Source organism: Canis lupus, chromosome 19 (genome assembly GCF_048164855.1).
Source record: "Canis lupus baileyi chromosome 19, mCanLup2.hap1, whole genome shotgun sequence".
Taxonomy (NCBI): Eukaryota; Metazoa; Chordata; class Mammalia; order Carnivora; family Canidae; genus Canis; species Canis lupus.
In genome coordinates this window covers 58,661,823-58,682,084 of record NC_132856.1, presented here as the reverse complement: position 1 = coordinate 58,682,084, position 20,262 = coordinate 58,661,823, and the positions used below count along the sequence as shown (strand labels likewise).

General features: G+C 64.6%; 2 protein-coding genes across 5 annotated transcripts; one reads left to right on the top strand and one right to left on the bottom strand.

Moving 5' to 3' along the window:
• Positions 1–1,436: 1,436 nt before the first annotated feature.
• Positions 1,437–16,556, bottom strand: MOB3A (MOB kinase activator 3A). Of its 3 annotated transcripts, none has more exons than XM_072787982.1 (4): positions 16,401–16,556; positions 7,521–8,053; positions 4,499–4,701; positions 1,437–2,531 (listed from the first exon to the last, which is right to left on the bottom strand). In XM_072787982.1, the coding sequence occupies exons 2-4, from the start codon at positions 7,939–7,941 to the stop codon at positions 2,502–2,504; spliced, it is 654 nt and encodes a 217-aa protein (XP_072644083.1). In that variant the 5' UTR covers positions 7,942–8,053; positions 16,401–16,556; the 3' UTR covers positions 1,437–2,501. The 3 variants fall into 3 exon arrangements, with proteins under 3 accessions (XP_072644083.1, XP_072644082.1, XP_072644084.1); XM_072787981.1 differs by lacking the exon at positions 16,401–16,556 and adding an exon at positions 12,451–12,594; XM_072787983.1 differs by lacking the exon at positions 16,401–16,556 and adding an exon at positions 11,773–11,913.
• A 336-nt stretch (positions 16,557–16,892) lies between these two features.
• Positions 16,893–19,434, top strand: IZUMO4 (IZUMO family member 4). 2 transcript variants are annotated; one of them, XM_072787987.1, is made up of 10 exons: positions 16,893–17,138; positions 17,234–17,314; positions 17,411–17,482; positions 17,774–17,800; positions 17,897–17,972; positions 18,132–18,179; positions 18,264–18,278; positions 18,540–18,557; positions 18,802–18,816; positions 19,130–19,434. In XM_072787987.1, exons 1-10 carry the CDS (start codon positions 16,925–16,927, stop codon positions 19,218–19,220), a joined length of 657 nt encoding a protein of 218 aa, XP_072644088.1. In that variant the 5' UTR covers positions 16,893–16,924; the 3' UTR covers positions 19,221–19,434. The 2 variants fall into 2 exon arrangements, with proteins under 2 accessions (XP_072644088.1, XP_072644089.1); XM_072787988.1 differs by lacking the exon at positions 18,540–18,557.
• Positions 19,435–20,262: the final 828 nt, after the last annotated feature.

Here is a 20,262-nt window from a genome sequence, read left to right as displayed (position 1 = left end):
TGAGAACAGCAACGGGGGCTGGGGACGCCGCCCGGGGTGCAGGCCAGCGTGGGTCTAGGGATGATGTGGCCCCCGGGGGGAAGCTTCCAGCAACAGGGTTTCCTGAGGGGGGACGGCCTCAGCCCGCGGCTCCGTCCCCTGTGGCAGGGCCGCCTGCTGTGTCACATCCGTGGAAGGGTATGGATTGGAGCCGCAGGGACGACAGCCCCTCGCCGCCGGCTCGTCCAAGCAAGGCCGCCGACACCTGTCCCCCATCACCCTCCCGGCTGGGCAGGTTCTGGGGTGACCCGCCCTGTGAGGGCGAGTGACTCCGGGCGCAGACGGAGGAGCCCTTGGGAGCTGGCCTCCCCGACCTGATTCCCAGGGGCCCAGGGCAAGGGGTGCCAGGCGTCCCGTGCGCAGAATGGGGGTCGGAGCCTCCCGGGGCCACAGGCAGGTCACCACCAACTCAGGGCTTAAACCGCTCACACTGATGCTCTCATGGTTCTGGGCTCAGTCCTAGAACCCAGGTGTGGGCAGGATTGGTCACCCCCCACCCCGGGCCCCAGGGGGACCCCCTCCTGCCCCCCACCTTCCAGAGGCGGCCCCTCCTCCGTCCTCACTGCCAGCAGCGCAGGGTCTGCCCGCCTCTGGGGCTCCCCCCCAGCCTCCCTCTTGGGGGGACCTGGTGAGGACGTCGGCCCCCCCAGGAACCCAGAGTCACCCCCAGGACGGGGTCTCGGACGAGGTCTCCTCTGCCACGTGAGGCCACAAGTCCCAGTTCCCGGGGGACCAGGATGGGGATGTGTTTGGGGGGACGTTACAATTAACAACAGCTCCCGAATTCTTAGTGGGTTCTGGAAATTGTGGTGCATTTGCAAAATCAGCGGGGAAGGCAACAATGGCCCTGGAGGAGGTCTTGCCAAGCAGCCTGGTGGCGGGAAGCGGCTCCTTCCCACGGGACGGCGCGCCCTCTAGGGGTGACAGCCAGCGCGGCCCGCTCCTGCCCCACCTGCTCCCACTCTTCCCCCACAGGGGCCCGATCGGATCCAAGGGGCTCTGGGCCAGGGCTGGCTGGCGGCGGCCCAGCCGGTTTGCCCTCCCGATCTGTCCTGCACAGGGACCACGGTTTTCTGGCTCCCTGCGTGGGGCGCACAGCAAGACGCAGCGAGAATCCTGTTGAAGGGCCCGGAAAGCCCCAGACGCAACCGGCGGGCCGGGGAGCAGGTGCCGTCCTCACGTTCTCAGCCTGTTTTCCAGGAACCTATGTCCCACAGCCCAGCCTGACCCCCCGGAATCCTCATCGCATGATACTCTGTGCATCGGCTCAGCCACGCGGGGGCACTCGGATGGGCCCCCAAGCCTCAGCATGGGGACAAGGGCTCCCAGGTGACGAGGACAGTGACGTGGCCAACACCAGGCCTCGGGCAGGGACACAGACATGACGACCAGCAGCCCCAGGTACAAAGGCGGCAATTTATTCTGATGCTCACGTGGGAACACCCGTGGGCAGGGAGGGTGGGGAGAGTCCCCGCCACCTTCCCCGACCCGCTGGGCTGCGGGGACAGCCCGCAGCCCCGGGACACAGTGGTTGCGGTGCTCGGCCGAGGTTCTGCATTGACTACATTCAATCAGACGCGCATCTCGGGTCTTGGGGGGGCTGCCTCGCCGGGCCTCCTCCAGCAGGACCCGGGGCTTTCTAGAAGGACCGAGGCCAAGGTCACGTTAATTGCACTTGCTTGGTGTTGGGTGATGGCACCCCTCGCCCCTGCGAGCGTCCCACGCAGCCAGAGGTACTCGGAGCCGGTGCAGTCCAGACTGGAAGGGCTGCCTCGGCAAAAGGCCACTGAGGACGCTGCGTGCGGGCGGGGAGGAGGCACGGGCAGGACAGGGCTCCTGTGGTCACTTCCGTGCGGCCCCAGGCAGAGCCCTGGCCACCGCCCCAGTGTCCACAGGAGACGGTGCTGGGGTTGGGGTCCCGTCCCCACACAGGGCCACGCAAACACACGGCTCCCACATCACGTTGTCAGGCATCTGCAGGAAGGCTGACTCCAGCTAAATATTTGGCAAAATTGTAAAGACTGCAGCCTGGGAGAGGGTCCGACGGGAGAGTCACCCCGTGTATTCAGGAGGGGGAGGGGGGCTCACAGGGAGAAAACCCCAATCGCTCATGATCCATGACGGGGCTCAGGGAAGCTGGGGAGCAGGTGCGAGGTCATCGTGGGCGTCGCGAAGCAGACACAGGGTCACCGGCTGCATGTGGAGGCCGGTCCAGTGGGTCCACGGGGCAAGTGCAAGTGGTTCACAAAGTGGGTTCTCCCAGGAGCTCCACACATAGAACCATGGAGTTCAAGTTCGACGCCTGCCAAGGAGTCAGGCTCAGGGTGGCTGCGTGCAGACCCACGGCGCCGGGCTCGCTCACTGTCGGGGCTTTCTAGAAAGTATGGGTCCATGTTCCAGAGACACGGCCCTCAAGCATGTCTCCTGGGCACTGCCTCAGTGACCACGGGGCCGAGGGGCTCTCAGTGGCACATCCGCGCGGTCATCTCTTTCTGTTAACAACAAGCAGGACGTCAGGTCACCCTGATACAACCTTTACACCCGGGGACGGCAGCCGCGGGAGTCTGTCCCAACAGACGAACGACAAATGCAAAAAATCTAGGTGTGAAGGCTTCCTGCCACGTTCTTTTGTTTTCTCTTAAAGATTTTACTTATTTATTCCTGAGACCCAGAGACAGGCAGAGACAGGCAGAGGGAGAAGCAGGCTCCGTGCGGGGAGCCCGATGCGGGACTCGATCCCGGGACCCCAGGATCACGACCTGGGCTGAAGGCAGGCGCTCAACCACTGAGGCGCCCAGGCGCCCCTCCCGCCACGTTGTACAAGACAGACCCCGGAAGCCGCGGGGCCCAGGGGCAGCGGGCAGATCACCACCCGCTTCGTTTACACACGGCCTGCGGGGGTCGTGGCTCCTGCGCATTACCTCGGCCTCCGCCTGGCCCGGAAAGAACTCAGCATCGGGCGCCTGCTGGCTCTGCGGGCTGAGCACCTGCCTTCAGCTCAGGTCACCGTCCTGGGGCCCTGGGATCGAGCCCTATGCGGGGGACCCCTGTCACGGGGGGAGTCTGCTTCCCCATCTGGCCCTCCCCTCAGCTCCTGCACATGCTCACTCTCTCTCTCTTAAATAAATAAACTCTTAAAAAGAAAAAAAAAAAAAAAGAACTCTGAGCATTGATGTGGGAGAAATAACAAGGGATCAGGATGCTTATTAAGAAAAGAAAACCAGGGAGCCCGGGTGGCTTAGTGGTTTGGTGCCGCCTTCAGCCCAGGGCGTGATCCTGGAGACCCGAGATCGAGTCCCGCGTCGGGCTCCCGGCATGGAGCCTGCTTCTCCCTCTGCCTGTGTCTCTGCCTCTCTCTCTCTCTCTCTCTCTTTCCCTCCACCCCCCCGTGTATTCTAATGAATAAATAAATAAAATCTTAGAAAAAAAAAAAAAAAAAAACAAGCTGAGAGAGACCCAGCGGGCCCTCGGAACATTCTAGCATTTCCATGCTTGGGGAGATGCCCTATCTGCTGGAACGACCCTGGGACCTCACCTGGGGGGATGTTCTTGACCTTGGGGAACAGTGGCAGCAGCTGGTAGGAACTTGGAGGGCAGCTGCCTGCCGCCCTCTGACCTCACAGGTCTGGCTAAAAGCCCAAAGCAAGGTGCGGGAGCCTTGGGGGAGGGGCCCAGCGAGCCCCCCTTGCTGCCTGAGCCGTCCCGTCACCAGGCTGCGGTGGACACGGGTCTAGCTGGCAAATCCACAGCCACAGAGTGGGTTGCCACAGGCTGGCAAAGTGCCTGCCGATGGGGATGGGGCTTCTTCTGGGGCGACGGAATGTTCTGGAACCAGAGGTGATGGCTGTAGCCCCTTGTGAATGTATTAAATGCCACTGAACTGTTCAGTTGACAATTTTAACTTAGGTGACTTTTTTTTTTTTTTTTTACTTATGTGACTTTCACCTCAGTTAGAAACACATCATTGCCTGCTCTCCAGGCAGGAGGCGAGGATGTGGGCAGGGGAGACGGGGCCGCCCAGGGTCAGCACCCAGGTCTCCAGGGTCTCCCGCAGGGAAAGGGGGTGCAGCCGCAGGAAGGAGCGGCCGACTCCGGGGCCCGTCCTGGGATGGCTCTGGGCTATGGGGCGGGGTGACCTTCCCAGGGGGCCCCAAGGGCACAGCAGCCCCAGGATTCAGGGCCTCTGCCTGTCGGGGGTGGGGGGAAGGGTGGTTCACATGCGCAGCCGCATCCCCGCGGAGTAGGGAGCAAAAGCACCAGACACAAGCCCGGTGGGTGGATCCCGTGTGCCGGAATCCAAGTGGCCACACCACTGTCGCCGTGTCAAACTTGGGCCCAGACCCAGAGAACCTGCCTCCGCTTCCCTCTCTCCATGTCAGGCTACCCACCAAGCCGGGCGTCCGGGCCCTGGGGACCCCCATGTCCCCCGCCGCCCCCGCCGGATGCCCGCCCTGCTCACCAGCGGCTCCAGCTCTTTGGTGTCGATGAGGCCAAACTCCTTGACGAAGTAGTAGAAGTGCTTGTAGCAGGTGTTGACGTGCGCCTCGGAGCCCATCTGCGCGATGCGGTCAAAGTGGTGGATGTAGACGTGCACGAAGACGCGGAACAGCCGGGACAGGATCTTCTTCACCACCTGCAGGAAGTTCTTGGGGAACGGCGTGCCTGCACACAGGGCGGGGGTCAGGGAGGCTGCGGCCCCCCCGGGCCCCGCTGACCACCCCCCCGCCGGTTCTGGGCTGTGCGCTTCTATTCCTAGCTCTGCTTGCTCTTCTTAATTGAACGGGACGACCCACAAAAACACGTTTCCTGACGTCTGATACTCCTCACAGGGGTCTGCCCGCCTCGAGTGCGTCTTCACAGCGTCATCTACGTTCGAGCATCGACGCAGCTTTGCTGTGCACGTGTACGTGTGCTCACTCCTGCCATGGAGCTTAAGGAGTGTCTTCCTCACTTCCCTTCCTTATGGTCAAACGCCCCGACCAGGGGAGCCCCCGTGCCAGCCCCTCTGGCAGCCTGTGTGTCAGGCGCCCCAGTGCTCCTTTCTGCACCCCCTCAATCCCTCAATCATGCGACTTCGTCCCATACAGACGGGGTACACTCGGCACCACCGGGTGGGTGCCCGGGACCGGAAAGAACACACTGGCCCCATCGTGACCTGGGGGGCTCACGGGCTAACAGCCCAGGGGCAGCACACGCGATCCGGACAACAGTGCACTCATCGGGGCGCACGGGGACGTCCACCCCCACAGCGGGGCCCAGGTGGCTGCTCTCCGCCGGGGGAGTTCTGACCTGACGTGCGTGGAACAGAAGGCGAGCGGGAAAGCGACGGTGCTCCGTGAGCTGTGAGACAGGCCCAGCCTGACCCTGTGCCCTCTCGGTGCCCCCCGCCCGCCCCTTCCTCCATAGCTGGGCCCAGATGGCCGCTCCGCCCTAGCAGGGGCGCCTGTGTGCAGCTCGTGCTGACAAGCATCGGTGAACGGCGACCAGGCCCAGTTCCCAGGCCACGAACCCCCTGGACGGTTTGTCCGGCATCACTGAGACCTGTTTTCCCCGCCACTCGATTCTGCAAGGATGAAGCCTGATGGTCGTCCTCGACCCGCATTTGTGGGCACCTGAGGAGCAGCTGCTGAAGGCCGTGGGGTGGGTCAGCCACCTCCAGGGGCCCTGGTCCAAGGCCACCGCCCTGCGCCTCTCTCCTAGCACGGGACTCCCCGGCGGCGATCCCGGGTAGCCTGGCTTGGATGGGCTCAGAGTAGACTGTTCCTGGACGCCACTGCACACGCTCACAATGGTCTCTCGTGCAGGGGTACAAACCTGGCCTCCCACTTGCTCTTATAGATAAAGTTTACCTGGAACACAGAGCCCCCTGTTTGTAAATTGCTTCTGGTGGCTTTCGGTCTACACTGCAGATCTGAGTGGTCAAGACAGACTGTCTGGCCTGCGAGGCTGGAAGGATTTGCTAGCTAGTCCCCATGAGAAGTGTGAGAAGTGTGCCAGCCGCTGGCCTGACACGGCGAGGTCTAAGGGGTGTACAGGCGGGAACAGAAGCAACACGGGAGCCACACTGAACGTGGACCCGTTCTCTCTGCCCGGCCACACGGTTCTTGGCAGTGGCACAGACAAGAAGCGGAGAGACAGGGCCGTCTGCCGGAAGCACGTTGTTCTGAATGCCTGGCTGGGGTCCTGAAACAGGGCTGGCAGGGGTGGCCCAGGCCAGGCAGGCCCCCGACACGGGCGCCCGGGGAACAAGGGCTGCGCGAGGCCGGCAGCCTGGACTCAGAGTCCCGCTGCACAGCCGTGTGCCACCTGCCAGTTCCTCTTCCCTGCCTCTCCCCAGCATCCTCTTTGGTAAACTTGGAATTTACCTTCCCCGGGTGCGGGGCAGGCTGGGCGTCTCGAGTTCTAGGGTGCTGACCCCTGAGGACCTGGTGGGACTCGCACGGGGCCTAGCAAGGCTGGGAATCAAATGACATGGCCTCTGGGGCTCTCCACGTCCCCGGCGACCTGAAGCAGGGACTGCTGGGAATCCCGGGCCGGGGGTGGCCTCTCCCTGGATAGTCCCTCGAAAGCCTCTGCCAGCGTCAGCCCTTCCGCGGTGCAGATGCTGAGTGAGGGCCCAGGGGAGGAACGAGTGGGTGCAGAGCTGGGCCTGAGACCTGTCTGCCCGGCCGGGGTTCCGGGACGCCGTGTCAGCACTGATGGTGACAGAAATCCACGGCTGTGGGTGGCTCCTGGTGCCGCTGTCACGAACCACCACCGGCTGAGCGGCTTAAAGAACTCATGTGCATCTCTCACGGTTTTCAGTCAGTGTCACTGGGCTGAGGGACCGCAGGATGGTTCCCACCGGAGGCGCCAGGGAGAACCCGTGCCCCTGCTGCCCTGGGAAGCTGTTGGCATTCCTAAGCTCATGGCCCGTCCCTCCTTCCCCGTTGTCCTACCACCTTCTCCCCTCGCGTGTCCAACCTCCCTCTGTCTTTCTCTTACAAGGACCCTTGTGATGACATCCAGGGTCATCTCCTGTCTCAGGGCCCTTAACTTAAAAAAGAATGTGTCCACCACACGGGTGCATATCCCTCGCCTTTGAGCAGGAGCAAGGTGCCCACACGCGCTGGCCCGGGGATGGACCCCGAGCCCATGATGCTCAGGAAGGGCGCCAGACCCAGAAGGACTCCTCCTGCAGGACCCCACTTCCAGGAGGTCCCCAGAAGAGGCCCGTCCACAGAGACAGAGAGGAGGTGGTGGGAGCCAAGGGTGGGGTGGGGGGTGGGGATGATGGCTTATGGGGATGCTATTGGGGTGGTGGAATGTTCTGGAACTAGCAGTGATGGTCTGCACAACTCTGTGAACATACTATAAATGCCACTGAACCGTACACTTTAAACGGGTAGATGGCGGGCATGTGAATCCTGGCTCGACGTGAGAGCGAGTGGGGCCTGCCCTTCCCGGTGCCCACGTGGCCCACCCCAGCCACTCCGACTCACCGACGTGGGTGGGGAAGAGCTCCTCGTTGTTGATCTGCACCTCGATCCAGTCCATGAGCAGGTCCATGTAGCGGGGGGCCGACAGCGCCGTGGGCTTGCGGAACTGGTGCTCGTCCTGCCAGCGGTACTCGTACTTGGGGCCGCCCGACATGATCGGGCAGGACTGCTCCGTGCACCCGTCGCCGATGGTGCCGTAGATGAGGTTGACGCGGTTGAAGAAGTCCACCACGTGCACGGCCACCCAGTCGTTGAGGTCCTCGCCCGGGGGCAGCTGCACGGCCAGCTTCAGGTCCAGCCCGGCATTCAGCGACGCCTGTGCCTTCTTGTGTAGCTCGAAGCGCTGGGTGCCCGGCTCAAACTTGCGCTTAGGGCGGAAGGTCTTGTCCTTGTTGAAAACTTGCTTCAGGAAGGGGTTGGACATCTCGGCCCCCTTCCCTGGCGATGCCTCTGTGGAGGGGCCCAGGCAGGACGACCGTGTCAGGCAGGCGCCGCGGCGATGGGAGACTTGCTGGACCCCACGGCTTCCCGGAGATCTGGAACACGGAAAGGGGAGGAACCGTCACCTGCTTCTGGAAACCCTGCTCTGGAAGGACTAGGAGGCGGATCGGGGCGCTCCCAGGACTTGTGACATTCAATATACCAAGGGGGCCCCAGTTGTTCCACAGACAAAATGGTCCGTGGCAGGTCCCCACTGCCTCAGACCAGAAGATGCAGAGACAGCTCCCAACAGGCCGGAGCCGGTGGATCCTCCCCACGCCCGGAGGCGTTCTCGCACAGCAGCAGGGGCTGGAGATCTGCAGGCACCAAGGGAGAGCGCGGCGGGTCAGCGGCGCCCTCCGTGGACAGTCGTCTATGTCCCTACGGCCTGCAGACGGGACCTCATTTGGAATAAGGTTCTGTGCGGACACGATCAGGGATCTCGGGCTGCGCGCCTCCTGGATCACACAGGTGTCCCTGGTGCGATGACAACCGTCCTTATAAAAGGAGACACAGGCGCATGGCAGACAGCTGCACGAGGGTGGAGGCGCCAGGGGGGCCGGCACTGCCAGAGCCAGGCACAAGCCTGGAGCACTGTCCCCACGGCCTCCGAAGGGACCAGCTCTGCCCACAGCCTGGCTGGGGGTCTGGCCTCCAGAGTTGGGAAAGGATAATTTCTGTGTTTCTGCATTGTACCCTAATCTCCCCGCTGCACCGGGGCCCACCCTCATCTCGCCACCCGAGGATGTGTGCAGAGCCCCCATTCCCGACAGGTGAACTGGAATTCTAGGGGGACACTCTCCACTGCAGGGCCCATTCCAGAAGCCTGGACAAGCCCATCTGCTCTTCCTGTCTGACCAACACGGGACCACACAGACACCCACCCTCACTGGTTTCCCTGGGATGAGGTCCTGCCGCGAGAGCCCACCCCCTGCCCCTCCCTCTGCTGTCTCTCTGCGCTGGGTCCTCCTCTGTTCCGTGGGACAGTACCCGGCTCACGTCAGAGAGCGTGAAGGATGAGGTGGGGCACATGAAGCGGTGGCCAGGCTCATGCTGGGGATGCAGCCACCCTGCCGGGCCGGGTGTGCTCCCCACCCTGCCACGGTGGTGCCGCCCCCCGCCCTGCTCCCAGGAGTGTGCGGTGCGCTGGGACAGCGGGGGCCGGGGTTGGGGGGGCCAGGCGCCCCAGGAGCTGGCGGGGTGGGGGTCTTGGGAGTTCACCGGGGGGAAGGTGCAGAAGGGGAAGTGTGTGGAGAGTAGGAAAGAGGAAGGGCCCGCCCGTGGCCCCACGCCACATCGTGCACCTGCACACGTGCAACCATGTATGTTAGTCGGTGCCCACCCTGCTTCTCTGCTTCAACGGTGGGGTTCATTCCTCTAACTCGGGCCGGCGGGCAGTGCCCTCCAGACCCAGCACGGTGCCACAGCAAATTACCGCAGACCCAGAGCTCCTACCAGCCCAGCTGTAGTATCAGAAAGTTCCGGAGGCTCCACATCTGAAATGGGACTCCCGGGGGCTCCTGCCTCTCCGAGTCCAGAGGAGGCCCCGCACCCTCCAACCTCTGCTTCCCTCATCACACCTGCTTCTGTGGGGACCCCCCTCACCCCCCAGAACCAGGGCGGCCCCGCAGAGAGCGCCGGCTCGACGTCGGCCCTGCTGAGGGAAGAGCATGAGAGCCCGGGCGCTGCCGGGCCAGGTCCAGGGACCCCAGGCCCAGACTCCTGCGGGGCCCGGTGAGCGCCCACAGTGGCCCCGGGGCAAAGACGAAGGGCTGACGACAGGTGCCCTGCTCCCAGCAAATGGGCAGTAGGAGCTTCGCCGGGACACCTGCAGGCGCCGCCCCGAGAAGACACCCCGAGAGCCCGCAGTGCTGGCGGGGAGGACGGAGGGGGGCCGCAGGCCGGGGAGGCAGTGCCTGTGGACGCGGGACAAGGCGGGGCAGGTCTCCCTGGGGCCCCGGGGGGACCAGCCCCGTCCATGGCATTTTGAACTTGTGACCTCCAGAACCGTGGGATGACAGATCCGTGTTCCTTTAGGGCCACGGAACTTGTGGTCACTGGTTACAGCAGCCCCAGGAAACTGAGGAGCCAGTTGTCACTGGCTACGCACGACCCCCTGATGAGCAGCGACGTCAGCCAGACCCGGTTACTCGTGGGCCGGGGTGTCCCCTTCTCTGCGCGGAGCGGCCAAGCCCACCTGAGCAGCCTGAACCACAGGGACCCCGAAGGTGAGCCCGGGGACGGAGGCGCGGCCGAGGACAACAGGAGCCCCGGGGAAGGCGAGGGAACCACCGCCCCCCGGGAACAGCTGTAAGCACCGAGGACAATCGCCGGCGCTGGTGAGGACGTGCAGAAATTGGAACCGGGGAGCACGGCTGCTGCGGGGAACAGCCCAGGGTCAGGCGGAGCTACCCCAGGGCCACCCCGAAGGCGACGGCAAACATCCACAAGGAGACTCGTGCACACACGGTGGCAGCGGCACAACTCACGTTCTCACCAAAGGCTGGAGACGACCCCCACGTCCCGCAACGGGTGAACACACGAACAGGCCTTGTCGGCCACGTGAGCAGGGGTGAGGCCCCCCTACGCCGCCCCGGGGACGGACCCGAGCCCCCGACGCTCAGGGAGGGAACAGGAGGCCCCATGGGTGTGAGTCCACGTGTGTGACACGTCCAGGACGGGCTTGTCCACGGGCAGGGAGGGGTGGCGGGAGGGGAGTGACGGCTGACGGGGATGGGCTCCCCTGGGGTGACAGGATGGCGTGGAAGCAGACGGCGGCGGTGGTTGTGCAAGGCTGGGGACGTCCTGAAAACGGAGCTGTGTGTGTCAGTGAGTGGGCTGCGGGCTACGCGGGTCTCGTCTAACGGGGCTGTGACTACGCGGTGGGCAAAGGGGCGGGAGAAGAGCTTCCCTCCTGGGCCTAAGTGACACCCTCTGGGCCCAAGCCGCCCCACCCCTGCTCACTGGGCCCACGACGGGGAAGGCGCGGGCGCGGGTGGCGGAGGAAGCTCCCCGTGAGGACCGGCGGGGCGGCTTCCGGCAGCCCCAGCTCCGGAGCAGGAGGACGCGGGCCTGTCACAGAGCACGGGGGCCGCCCTCCCCACGGCTGGCTCTGGCCGCCGCCACCACGTCCTGCCACCTCGGCTGACCCCTGCCGGGCACTTCCCGGGACCCTTGGAGGAACGCGGCAGACACACTTCATGGGAGGGAGGACGGGCCCCAACTGGCTCGGCCCCCTGGGCCCTGCGGACATCGGGGGGGCAGCACGCCCCATCCTGGGACCACAGGCGTCCGTCCCCAGACCCTGCCCAGGGTCCCCCGGCCGAGACCCCGTATGGAAGATAGTGACTCAGCGCTACCCCGCTGAGGAGGAGTCAGGTGGCGGGGACAGGGCCGAGCCAGAGCGGGAACCCGGGCGCGTGGGTGAAGCCAGCCTCCTCTGCCAGGCCACAGCCGGCGCAGCGAACCACCTGCCCATCACGCAGGCGTCCGTCGCCGCCCCCCGGCCAGTGTCAGGCACTGTCCCCCCCCGCACCTCCGCACGGCCTCTACAGAACTGCACGGGTGCCTCAGCTCCAGGGCCCCGGCCGCCTACCCTCCCTGGTGTCGGTGGATGGGCACAGCCGGGGCACCCAGAGCCCCACGGCGGGAAGGCGGTGCCTGAGAGCGCAGGGCAGTGGCCCAGGACCCCTCACACCACGGCGGCTGTGCTGGGCAGGCCGGCGGCGATCCCCGGGGCCCCCTGGGACCAGTAAGGCTCAAGGGGCCTGCATACCTGTCCCGGAGGTTAACCTGCAAACCTGGCCACGCTTAGGCCACTCTGGCGCAGGTAAAGGGCCAGCGTCCTCCACCGGGAGGGCAGGTCACCTCTGCTCCAGCCGCCTGACAGCAGGGCTTGGGCACTTCCCCATCCCAGGGCTTACTTCAACCTGCAAACACCCTCCGCCTGAGAGACGAGGTGGGGGTTGCGTCCCTGTCCGGCTGCTCCTGCGCATCGACTCGCTTCCGGGCCCCTTATGTAACCCCAAGCTGAGCCGCACCCTGACAGCCGCCGCGGACGGGGGAAAGTGCCACCCGCCAGTGCCCGCTGGGGCCTCTCATCCTGGGGCCTGTCGGACATGGCTCCGGGGCCTCAGCCGCAACCACGGCACCTGGGGACCTGAGACTGGAGGGCAGAAGCAGGCTGGGGGGGGGGGCGGTGTCTCCGTGCGGGGACCAGACGCGCCCCAGGGCAGTTCTGGAAGCTGGGCTCAGGCAACGGGGCCAGGGGAGGGGGTGGTTCACAGGGCTCCTGCCCTCGATCTTAGAAAGTGCGGGTTTTTTTAAGTGGAAGCAACCATTTTCTAGGAAACTTCCCCAATGTCCAGAATCCCCCTCAGGAGCAGGTTTCTATGGGACGCAGACACCCCGCGGCCTGGAGGTGACCCCACATTGCCAGCCCCACCCTGTTTACCGGCTCTTCCCGGGCGCTGTCCTCAGTGGGACAGACCTGTTGGGGCTCAGGGCTCTGCTGACGGCCAGGTTCTTCCCTCGGACATGTGCCCGGCGGTACTTAGAAACTTCTAGACTGATGAAGATGACAAATTCCCCAGCCCCAACACACGCCCTCTGCCCCCCCCCTCCTTTTTCTTCTGAAAACCAAACAAAGCACAGTTCCTCCAGGCAGCTGCCTTGCATGACCTCCCGGGGAGGCGCTGCCACTTCCTTCCGGTGCCTCTGCATCCTGTCTTGGCCACTAACGCACCCCCCACTACGGGGACCCTGCCCTGGGGCCGGGGGAACAGGAGGGGACAGACCCCAAGCTCAGAGGCGAGCCCCTGGGCGCGGTGGGTGGGAGGATGCTCTGGGGCCCCGATCTGTCCCGTCCCAGAAGGCCGCTCCCCATAGCTGCAGTTTAAATGTCAGCCCTGCTCCCCGGGGGGAAGGCCCCCCGCCGTCCTGCAAGACCACAGAGGGTGCCGCCTGCCGACCCGCCACGGGGGTGGTGCTCTACTGGCATCAGGCCCTCATGTCTTTGCTTCCGGGCTCAAGTTCCCCAATCTGTGATGCAGGAAGGCAGGAAGCGGTTTGCTGAGACCACTGCAGGCCAGGTGCTCTCAAGGGGTCCTACGCGGTCCCGCCCTCCTGCGGATCCTCTTATTTTATGACCCGCTGTGATACAATTCACGTACCACAAATAACTTTTAAAGTGTACAATTTGATGGTTTTAGTACAATCATAGGGCAGTGCAACCATTACCATAATCCTAAAACATTCTCCTACCTCAAAAGAAACCCTGTGCCCATCAGCAGTGACTCCCCATCCTTCTCTCATGGGTTGAATCCTGTCTTGGGGGTGGGGGTGGGGGACAGAAGGCAGATGAAAGGCGGCAAGCCACCAGGGCCGCCCCCGTCCGCTGAGGAGCCGCTGCACCTCTTCGGGGGCCCGGCCTGGGGTCTCGCATGTCACAAGGGGCAGGGCAGGAGCAGCAGAGCCCCTGCCGGCGACTAACAACAGGACACCCACGACACGCATTCGCCGCTGAGAAGACCCTGTTCTGAGGGGACACAGCGCGCCCACTCCCGGCCACCCTCTGTCCAGGGTGCTGCGCCCACCACTCTGCCCCCGGGGACGCTGGGCCACGTGTGGGGACCCCCAGGGTACTCCCAGCGTCAAGCGCTCAGCTCCCACAGCCCTAACGACCCCCTCCCCGCAGAGAGAGACCCCGCCACGCACGCCCTGTTCTGGACTCAGGAGACGCAGGAACGCCCACCTCCTTCCCAGAACCTGGATTCTGAAGCTGCTGTTGCCTCTTTTCGGTTTAAGTAATCTGAACCTCGAAATTCTAGGAAATGAGGAACAGGGCTCTCCAGCTGGGGCATGTCTCGAACTTCCCCGAGAAAAAGCCCAGGCTCTGAGCCGGCTGCTCGGGGAATTTCTGCTAAAGCTCCGTTTGATGAGGCGCTGGAGAAGGGAGAGCAGCTCCCGGAAACCCGATCGATGGCTGACGCCTGTCCTGGCTGCGAACAGACTGAAAATCGTTCGGAAAAAAAAAGTCCAGGAACTGAACTAGCATTTCTGAGGCCTCCCTGAGGAACTAAAATAACCACTTTTGCTTCTGCCGAGAGAGAGAGAGAGAGAGAGAGAGAGAGAGAGAGAGACACACACACACACGGAGGTGCACCTAGAACTCAACTCCCGGTTACCCGGGCGCCGGGTTCGCAAACACCGCACTCAGCTTTTTGAGCGACGTAAGGGTGATACGGCCGTGCTCTCCCTTTAGAGAGGCTCAAATAAAACCCCTGAGCCAGACACAGACATGGAGGGGACGCCACACAGCCCGTGGCTCCAGGTCTAGGACCTTCTGGAAAAGGCAGAGCTGTGGAGGTGGTGACAGGGCCCACGGTGGCCGGGGTGGGGGGGGTGCTTTGGTGGAGCAGGGGTCTGTAGGGCCGGGGCCTCCTCTGGGCCATGCGGTGACGGTGGCGCGGTGTCTGTGACATTCACGCAAACCCACAGGGCGTGCAGCAGTGACGGTGAACCCCGGTCACCTGCGGGCTGTGGCTGGTAACGTCCGGATATTGGTCATCACCTGTCACACATATCAGGCTCTGGCGGGGTTGCTGGTAATGGGGGAGGCTGTGCATTTACGGGGAGATGGGGCCTGGGGGAACTTCCACCCCGTTTTGCTGTGAACCTAAAGTTGCTCCAAAAAATAAGCGCAATTAAAAAAAAATGATAACAGGGATCCCTGGGTGGCGCAGCGGTTTAGCGCCTGCCTTTGGCCCAGGGCGCGATCCTGGAGACCCGGGATCGAATCCCACGTCGGGCTCCCGGTGCATGGAGCCTGCTTCTCCCTCTGCCTGTGTCTTTGCCTTTCTCTCTCTCTCTCCCTCCCTCTCTGTCGATCATGAATAAATAAATAAAATATTAAAAAAAAAATTATAACAGCAAAAAAAAAAAATCATAGCCAACACCAATTCAACTACAATACACCCAGCACTGGGTTAAATCCTTGAGTAGCTTGCCCTGTTTAAGACTAAAGCCACAGAAAACAATGAATCCCGCCAAAGCAGGACATACATTTGTGGAAGGAATGTCACAGAAAACACTAGGAATATTACCTGCACCAAAGGCATAACTTAAAATTTCCCAGTAGCCTTGCTATCAAGTGAAAAAAGTACAAAGAAACAGGTGAAGTTAACACTAATACTGTATTGCATTTGACCGAAAAACAACAAAATGTCATTTCAACACCTCCTGGAAACTGAAATTATCACGGACGTTTTGACTTCAAAAAAAAAAAAAAAAGTGCTCTGTGTCTGTGCCGGGCGCCCCGATTAGCTGAGGTGGGCTTGAAGGGCTGTAGCCACACGGGGCCAGCGGCTGAGGCCGACAGCTCCGCTCTGGAGGGGTGAGTGAGAGGGGAAGGCACACAGCAGGAGCTGGGTGTCTGCAGGGTGGGGGCAGCCAGGACGCCCACTAGCTCACCCATGGTCAGTCCATGGGTCCAGGGTGTTCTGAGAACAGAGCTGGACAGGTGACCCCAAACACCCGGGGACACCACCAGTCCTCGGCAAGTCAACTGGGCAGTCGGGGAGGCTGCAGGCCCTGCCCTGAGGACCGCCAGGTATGGCCGCAGGCTCGGCTCAGCCCCTAAAACAGGCGAGTAAGGGCCCCGAGCTCCGAGTGCGGTGAGCGGGGAGCAAGGAGGCCTGGCTGGGGCCGTGTGTGGGCGGCCCCACAGTCACCGAGTGCAGGCAGGCACTGCCCCCACCCGCGGTCGCCACCCCCCCCCCCCCCCCGCACCCGGCCTCCCCGCCGCCCGCGGTCGCCCCCCGAGGACCCGACCTCCCGCCGCCCGCGGTCGCCCCCCACCCAGGACCCGGCCTCCCCGCTGCCCAAGGTCGCTCCCCCAGGACCCGGCCTCCCCGGCGCCTGCGGTCGCCCCCGAGGACCCGGCCTCCCGCTGCCCGCGGTCGCCCCCCCCCCCCGCACCCGGCCTCCCCGCCGCCCGCGGTCGCCCCCCCCGAGGATCCGGCCTCCCCCCGCCCGCGGTCGCCCCCCGCCAGGACCCGGCCTCCCCGCTGCCCGCGGTCGCCCCCCGAGGACCCGACCTCCCGCCGCCCGCGGTCGCCCCCCACCCAGGACCCGGCCTCCCCGCTGCCCAAGGTCGCTCCCCCAGGACCCGGCCTCCCCGGCGCCTGCGGTCGCCCCCGAGGACCCGGCCTCCCGCCGCCCGCGGTCCCCCCTCCCCCCGCACCCGGCCTCCCCGCCGCCCGCGGTCGCCCCCCCCCCCCCCGGGGACCCGGCCTCCCCCCGCCCGCGGTCGCCCCCCCCCAGGACCCGGCCTCCCCGCCGCCCGCGGTCGCCCCCCCCAGGACCCGGCCTCCCCGCCGCCCGCGGTCGCCCGCGAGGACTCACCTGCGGTCACGCCCCACCAGCCGGGGCGCTCGCGGCTGTCCGGTGTCCAGCGTCCTCCGCCCCGTCCCCTCCGCCGCCGACCAGCACAGCGCGCACCGCCGGCCGCCGCCGCCCCGCCCAGGCAGAGGAACTTCCGCTACCGGCGGGGGCCTCCCCGGAAGCGGAGCCCAAGGGGGGCGAGGTCCAGAGAAGGGGCGCCCCCGCCGCCGCGCTCTCCTGTTGCCGGGCAACCGGAAACGGGCCGGGACGCCATTGGCTGGTGCCCGCGGCCTAGGGGCGGAGCTTGCGCGGTGCCGGGAAGGCGGAGCGGGTCCTCGGGCCTGCGCCCGCCCGGGAGGAGGAGCTTGCGTGTGCCCCGGGCGCATGCGTCGGGCGCGGCCTGGGGGCGGGGCCTGCGGGGGCGGGGCCTGCGGGGGGCGGGGCCTGCGGTTGTCCGTTGCGGGGCGGGGCCTGCGCCGGGGGCGGGGGCGGGGGCGGGGGGCGCCGTTGGTTGGCGGGCGGCGGGCGGCGGGCGCGGGCGGGCCATGGCCCTGCTGCTGTGCCTCGGCCTGACGGCGGCGCTGGCCCGCGGCTGCCTGCACTGCCACGGCAACTTCTCGGAGAAGTTCTCTTTCTACCGCCATCACGTGAACCTCAAGTCCTGGTGGGTGGGCGACATCCCCGTGTCGGGCTCGCTGCTCGCCGACTGGAGCCGGGACACCATGAAGGAGCTGCACCTGGCCATCCCCGCGGAGATCAGTGAGGGCGGTGGGGCTGCGGGGGTGGGGGGCCGCCCGGGCGCGCCCCCTCCCCGCCCCCCGCCGGGCCGCTCACCGCGCCTCCTCCGCCCCCAGCCCGGGAGAAGCTGGACCAAGTGGCGGACGCCGTGTACCAGAAGATGGACCAGCTGTACCAGGGGAAGATGTATTTCCCCGGTAAGGGGGCGGCCGCACGCGCGGGAATCGGACGGCTCCCCTCCGCCCGCCGCCGCGGCCTGACCTCCCTCCTGCCCACCCGCCCACCCCCACCAGGATATTTTCCCAACGAGCTGCGAGCCATCTTCCGGGAGCAGGTGCATCTCATCCAGAATGCCATCATCGAAAGTGAGCACAGGGAGGGCCGCTGTATTATTTCAGGAGTCCCTTGGAGGCTGGGGCTGGAGGGACATGAATGGGCCCGTGGGCACCGGAGGGGAGAGGGGCAGCTCCCCGAGGCAAGGTCCCTTGGATAAACCCGGCGCCTCCCTGCCACCTCCCCCTGCCCGGGCCTGGAGGCCTGGGTGAGTAGTGCTGCCGCCCTGCCCCAGCAGTTGGCTCCGTCCCAGGCTGGGCCACCCAGGGTGAGCCTTGGGGAGGGCAGGAGCTAGGGACAGGTCGGTCCTCTTGTCCCCACAGGCCGCATTGACTGTCAGCGCCACTGTGGTGAGTGAGCCCCTGTGCAGCCCGGAGGACCCAGTGGTGGTGGCGGCCCTGGAGGCCGAGGCGGGGGAGCCCGTGGCTGCCTCTCCTGTGTTGCAGGCATCTTCCAGTACGAAACCATCTCCTGCATCAACTGCACCGACTCGCACGTCGTCTGCTTTGGCTACAACTGCGAGTAGGGCTCAGGCTGGGGTGGGGGCGGGCTTGCCAGGGATCCTCCTCTGACCCTCCGTGGCCTTCCAGCCCCCCAAGGGGGGGGCACGGTGGGGGCCTGTCCGTGAGCCCTGGGTTGTGGATCCGGGGCCTCCCCATCTCCACGCCCGTGTGCCCGCAGGTCGTCAGCACAGTGGGAAACAGCCGTACAGGGCCTCCTCCTTTACATGTGAGTTGGGGCAGCTGGGCTCCGGGAGGGCACCGTGAGCTCCAACCCTGGCGTTACCTGATTCCAACCCTGCTGTCGTTGTAGAAATAAGTGGCACAAGTAAGTCCCCTGTCCCCAAACACAACGTGAGTTTTATCAGAGGCAGTGTGCTTGTGAGTCCTGGTGGGTGAGTATGTGCCAGGGCAGCCATAGGAGGCAGTACCTGGCTGGCCCCGTGCTCAGGACCCCAGCTGCACAGGGGGCAGGACAGTGGCCAGAGCTGGGGAGGGCCCCCCCATGATGGATCTGGCCCAGTGGAGGGACCAGGGGGCCACAGGCCCTAAAGCTTAAGGCTAACTGGGACTCTGTGGTGTCTTTCAGACAGGACACCAAAACAAGGTAAGCACCCCACGTGCCTCCCCAAAACCCTGGCTGGGTCTTCTGAAAGGGATGTGGGACAGTCAGGAAAAGGGTGGAATGGGGGCCTCCCAGTTGGGGACAGACAGGGACAGTTGGACAGGGCAGCCACAGCCAGCAGGGATCTCTATGCACCTGGGACAACCCCGATGTCACCTCTGCAACCACACCCAAGTGATCAGTTCATGAATAAACATCAGCTGCTTCTCCTCCTGACGACACACAGAACCACTCCAGCCTTGTGAGTGGCCCAGAGGGAAGCGGGCTGTGAGGCCCCGGGTGGGCTCTGGGGGGGGGGGGGGCTCCATACCGAAGGGTTGAGCCTAAGCCAGAGAGATCAAAACACAATGGCCAATTCCCCCAAGGGCTGCCCCCCACTTTTGCAGCCTCTGGTGGGAGTCTTGGGTGTGACCCCAGTGCTGGCCAAGGCCTCCATACTGAGCTTGGAGGGTTTTGCCTGCGGCGCCCCAGGCCTCCAGCGAAGACCCTGGGCTGGGGGGCGGGGAGGCAAGGCGGGTGCAGAGGGGCTGAGGGCACCTATGTCTCCCCAACAGTCTGATATCACCAAGCTTTACATGTCTTGAGCCCCCACACCTGGCCAACCTGACTCTAGAAAATGCTTCCGAGTGCCTGACCCAGCACTGATGACCACCGGGTTTGCCAGAGCGGCCCTAGCCTTGAGGTGGAGCCAGACTCAGCTGGACTGTCCCAGCCTGACCCCATGGAGCAGGCCTGCCGCTGCCTTGAGCCCCTGCACTCCCATCAGAGCCTGGGGCTGGGCCGGGAGCAGTGTGCGGCTTTGTCGGGCGGGGTCGCAGAGCTATTAGATGCAATGATTAAATGTCCCTCACGTTTCTCATCACGGCGCATCCTTGTCCAGGGAACGGGGGCTGGGGCCCCAGGGCTGTCCGTGCCCGTTTACCGCAATCCGTCTGAACACAGCTGGGCAGACTTTCTGCACGGAACCAAGCTTGTGGAGCGGGTGGGTGCTCCTGAGGACTCCTAGCGAGCCGCAGTTTGGTACAAACCAGGGCCAACTTTCGTGCCTCTTGGGGTTCACGCCCCATTGCGCTAAACTTGAGCCACAGGAGCACAGGAGTCCACCTGTGTCCTCTCCTTCTGCAAACCCTCCACGTGGGTTAAGAGAGATGGGCTCCAAATGGCATGATGTAGACGAGCAGGGACTTGGGAACTAGGGTCCTACCAGGATGCAGCCTAGTGCCTGGAAGGGCTGCCAGAGCGGGTCCATGCAGGTCAGGAAAGTTGCGCAGGGCACCTGAGAATGACGTCCTGGCAGCTGTGCAGAACAGTCTCCTGGGCCAAGTGCCCATCCGAGGGGATGGGTGTTGGGAGCGAGGGCTGGTTAGCGGGGCCAGCAGAGCCCTTGCCCCATCACTGTGGGGTGTGCCCCTCCAGGCTTACCTTTCCTGGCCCTGGGGAGGGAGGCGAGGGCCAGCAAGGGATCTGGCCTGAATATGTGACACGTGGCTTTTTTCCACTGAGAAGAGTGAGAAAGCTTTGTGGCTGGTGTTTGGGGTGGGTGATTCTCAAACAGGGACACTGGTGGAAGGTGGGCTGCCGAAGGCCGGTCTCATGAGGGCACCCCAAGCCGGGGATTGTTTGGGCCTGGGCTCCGCACTCTCCAGCGTGGGATTCAAGCTCGACAAGCCGTCCAGCTTTCCATCTC

Bases quoted from the DNA above. Each gene is read 5' to 3' on its own strand.
- MOB3A (XM_072787982.1), bottom strand. From the start codon at position 7,941: ATGTCCAACCCCTTCCTGAAGCAAGTTTTCAACAAGGACAAGACCTTC. The intron at 4,702-7,520 runs GTGAGTCGGAGT...CCCTGTGTGCAG, and splicing joins GCTCTTCCCCACCCACGTCG to GCACGCCGTTCCCCAAGAAC. The intron at 2,532-4,498 runs GTGAGCAGGGCG...TGTTGTTAACAG, and splicing joins CCAAAGAGCTGGAGCCGCTG to AAAGAGATGACCGCGCGGAT.
- IZUMO4 (XM_072787987.1), top strand. From the start codon at position 16,925: ATGGCCCTGCTGCTGTGCCTCGGCCTGACGGCGGCGCTGGCCCGCGGC. The intron at 17,315-17,410 runs GTAAGGGGGCGG...CACCCCCACCAG, and splicing joins GGGGAAGATGTATTTCCCCG to GATATTTTCCCAACGAGCTG. The intron at 17,801-17,896 runs GTGAGTGAGCCC...CCTGTGTTGCAG, and splicing joins TGACTGTCAGCGCCACTGTG to GCATCTTCCAGTACGAAACC.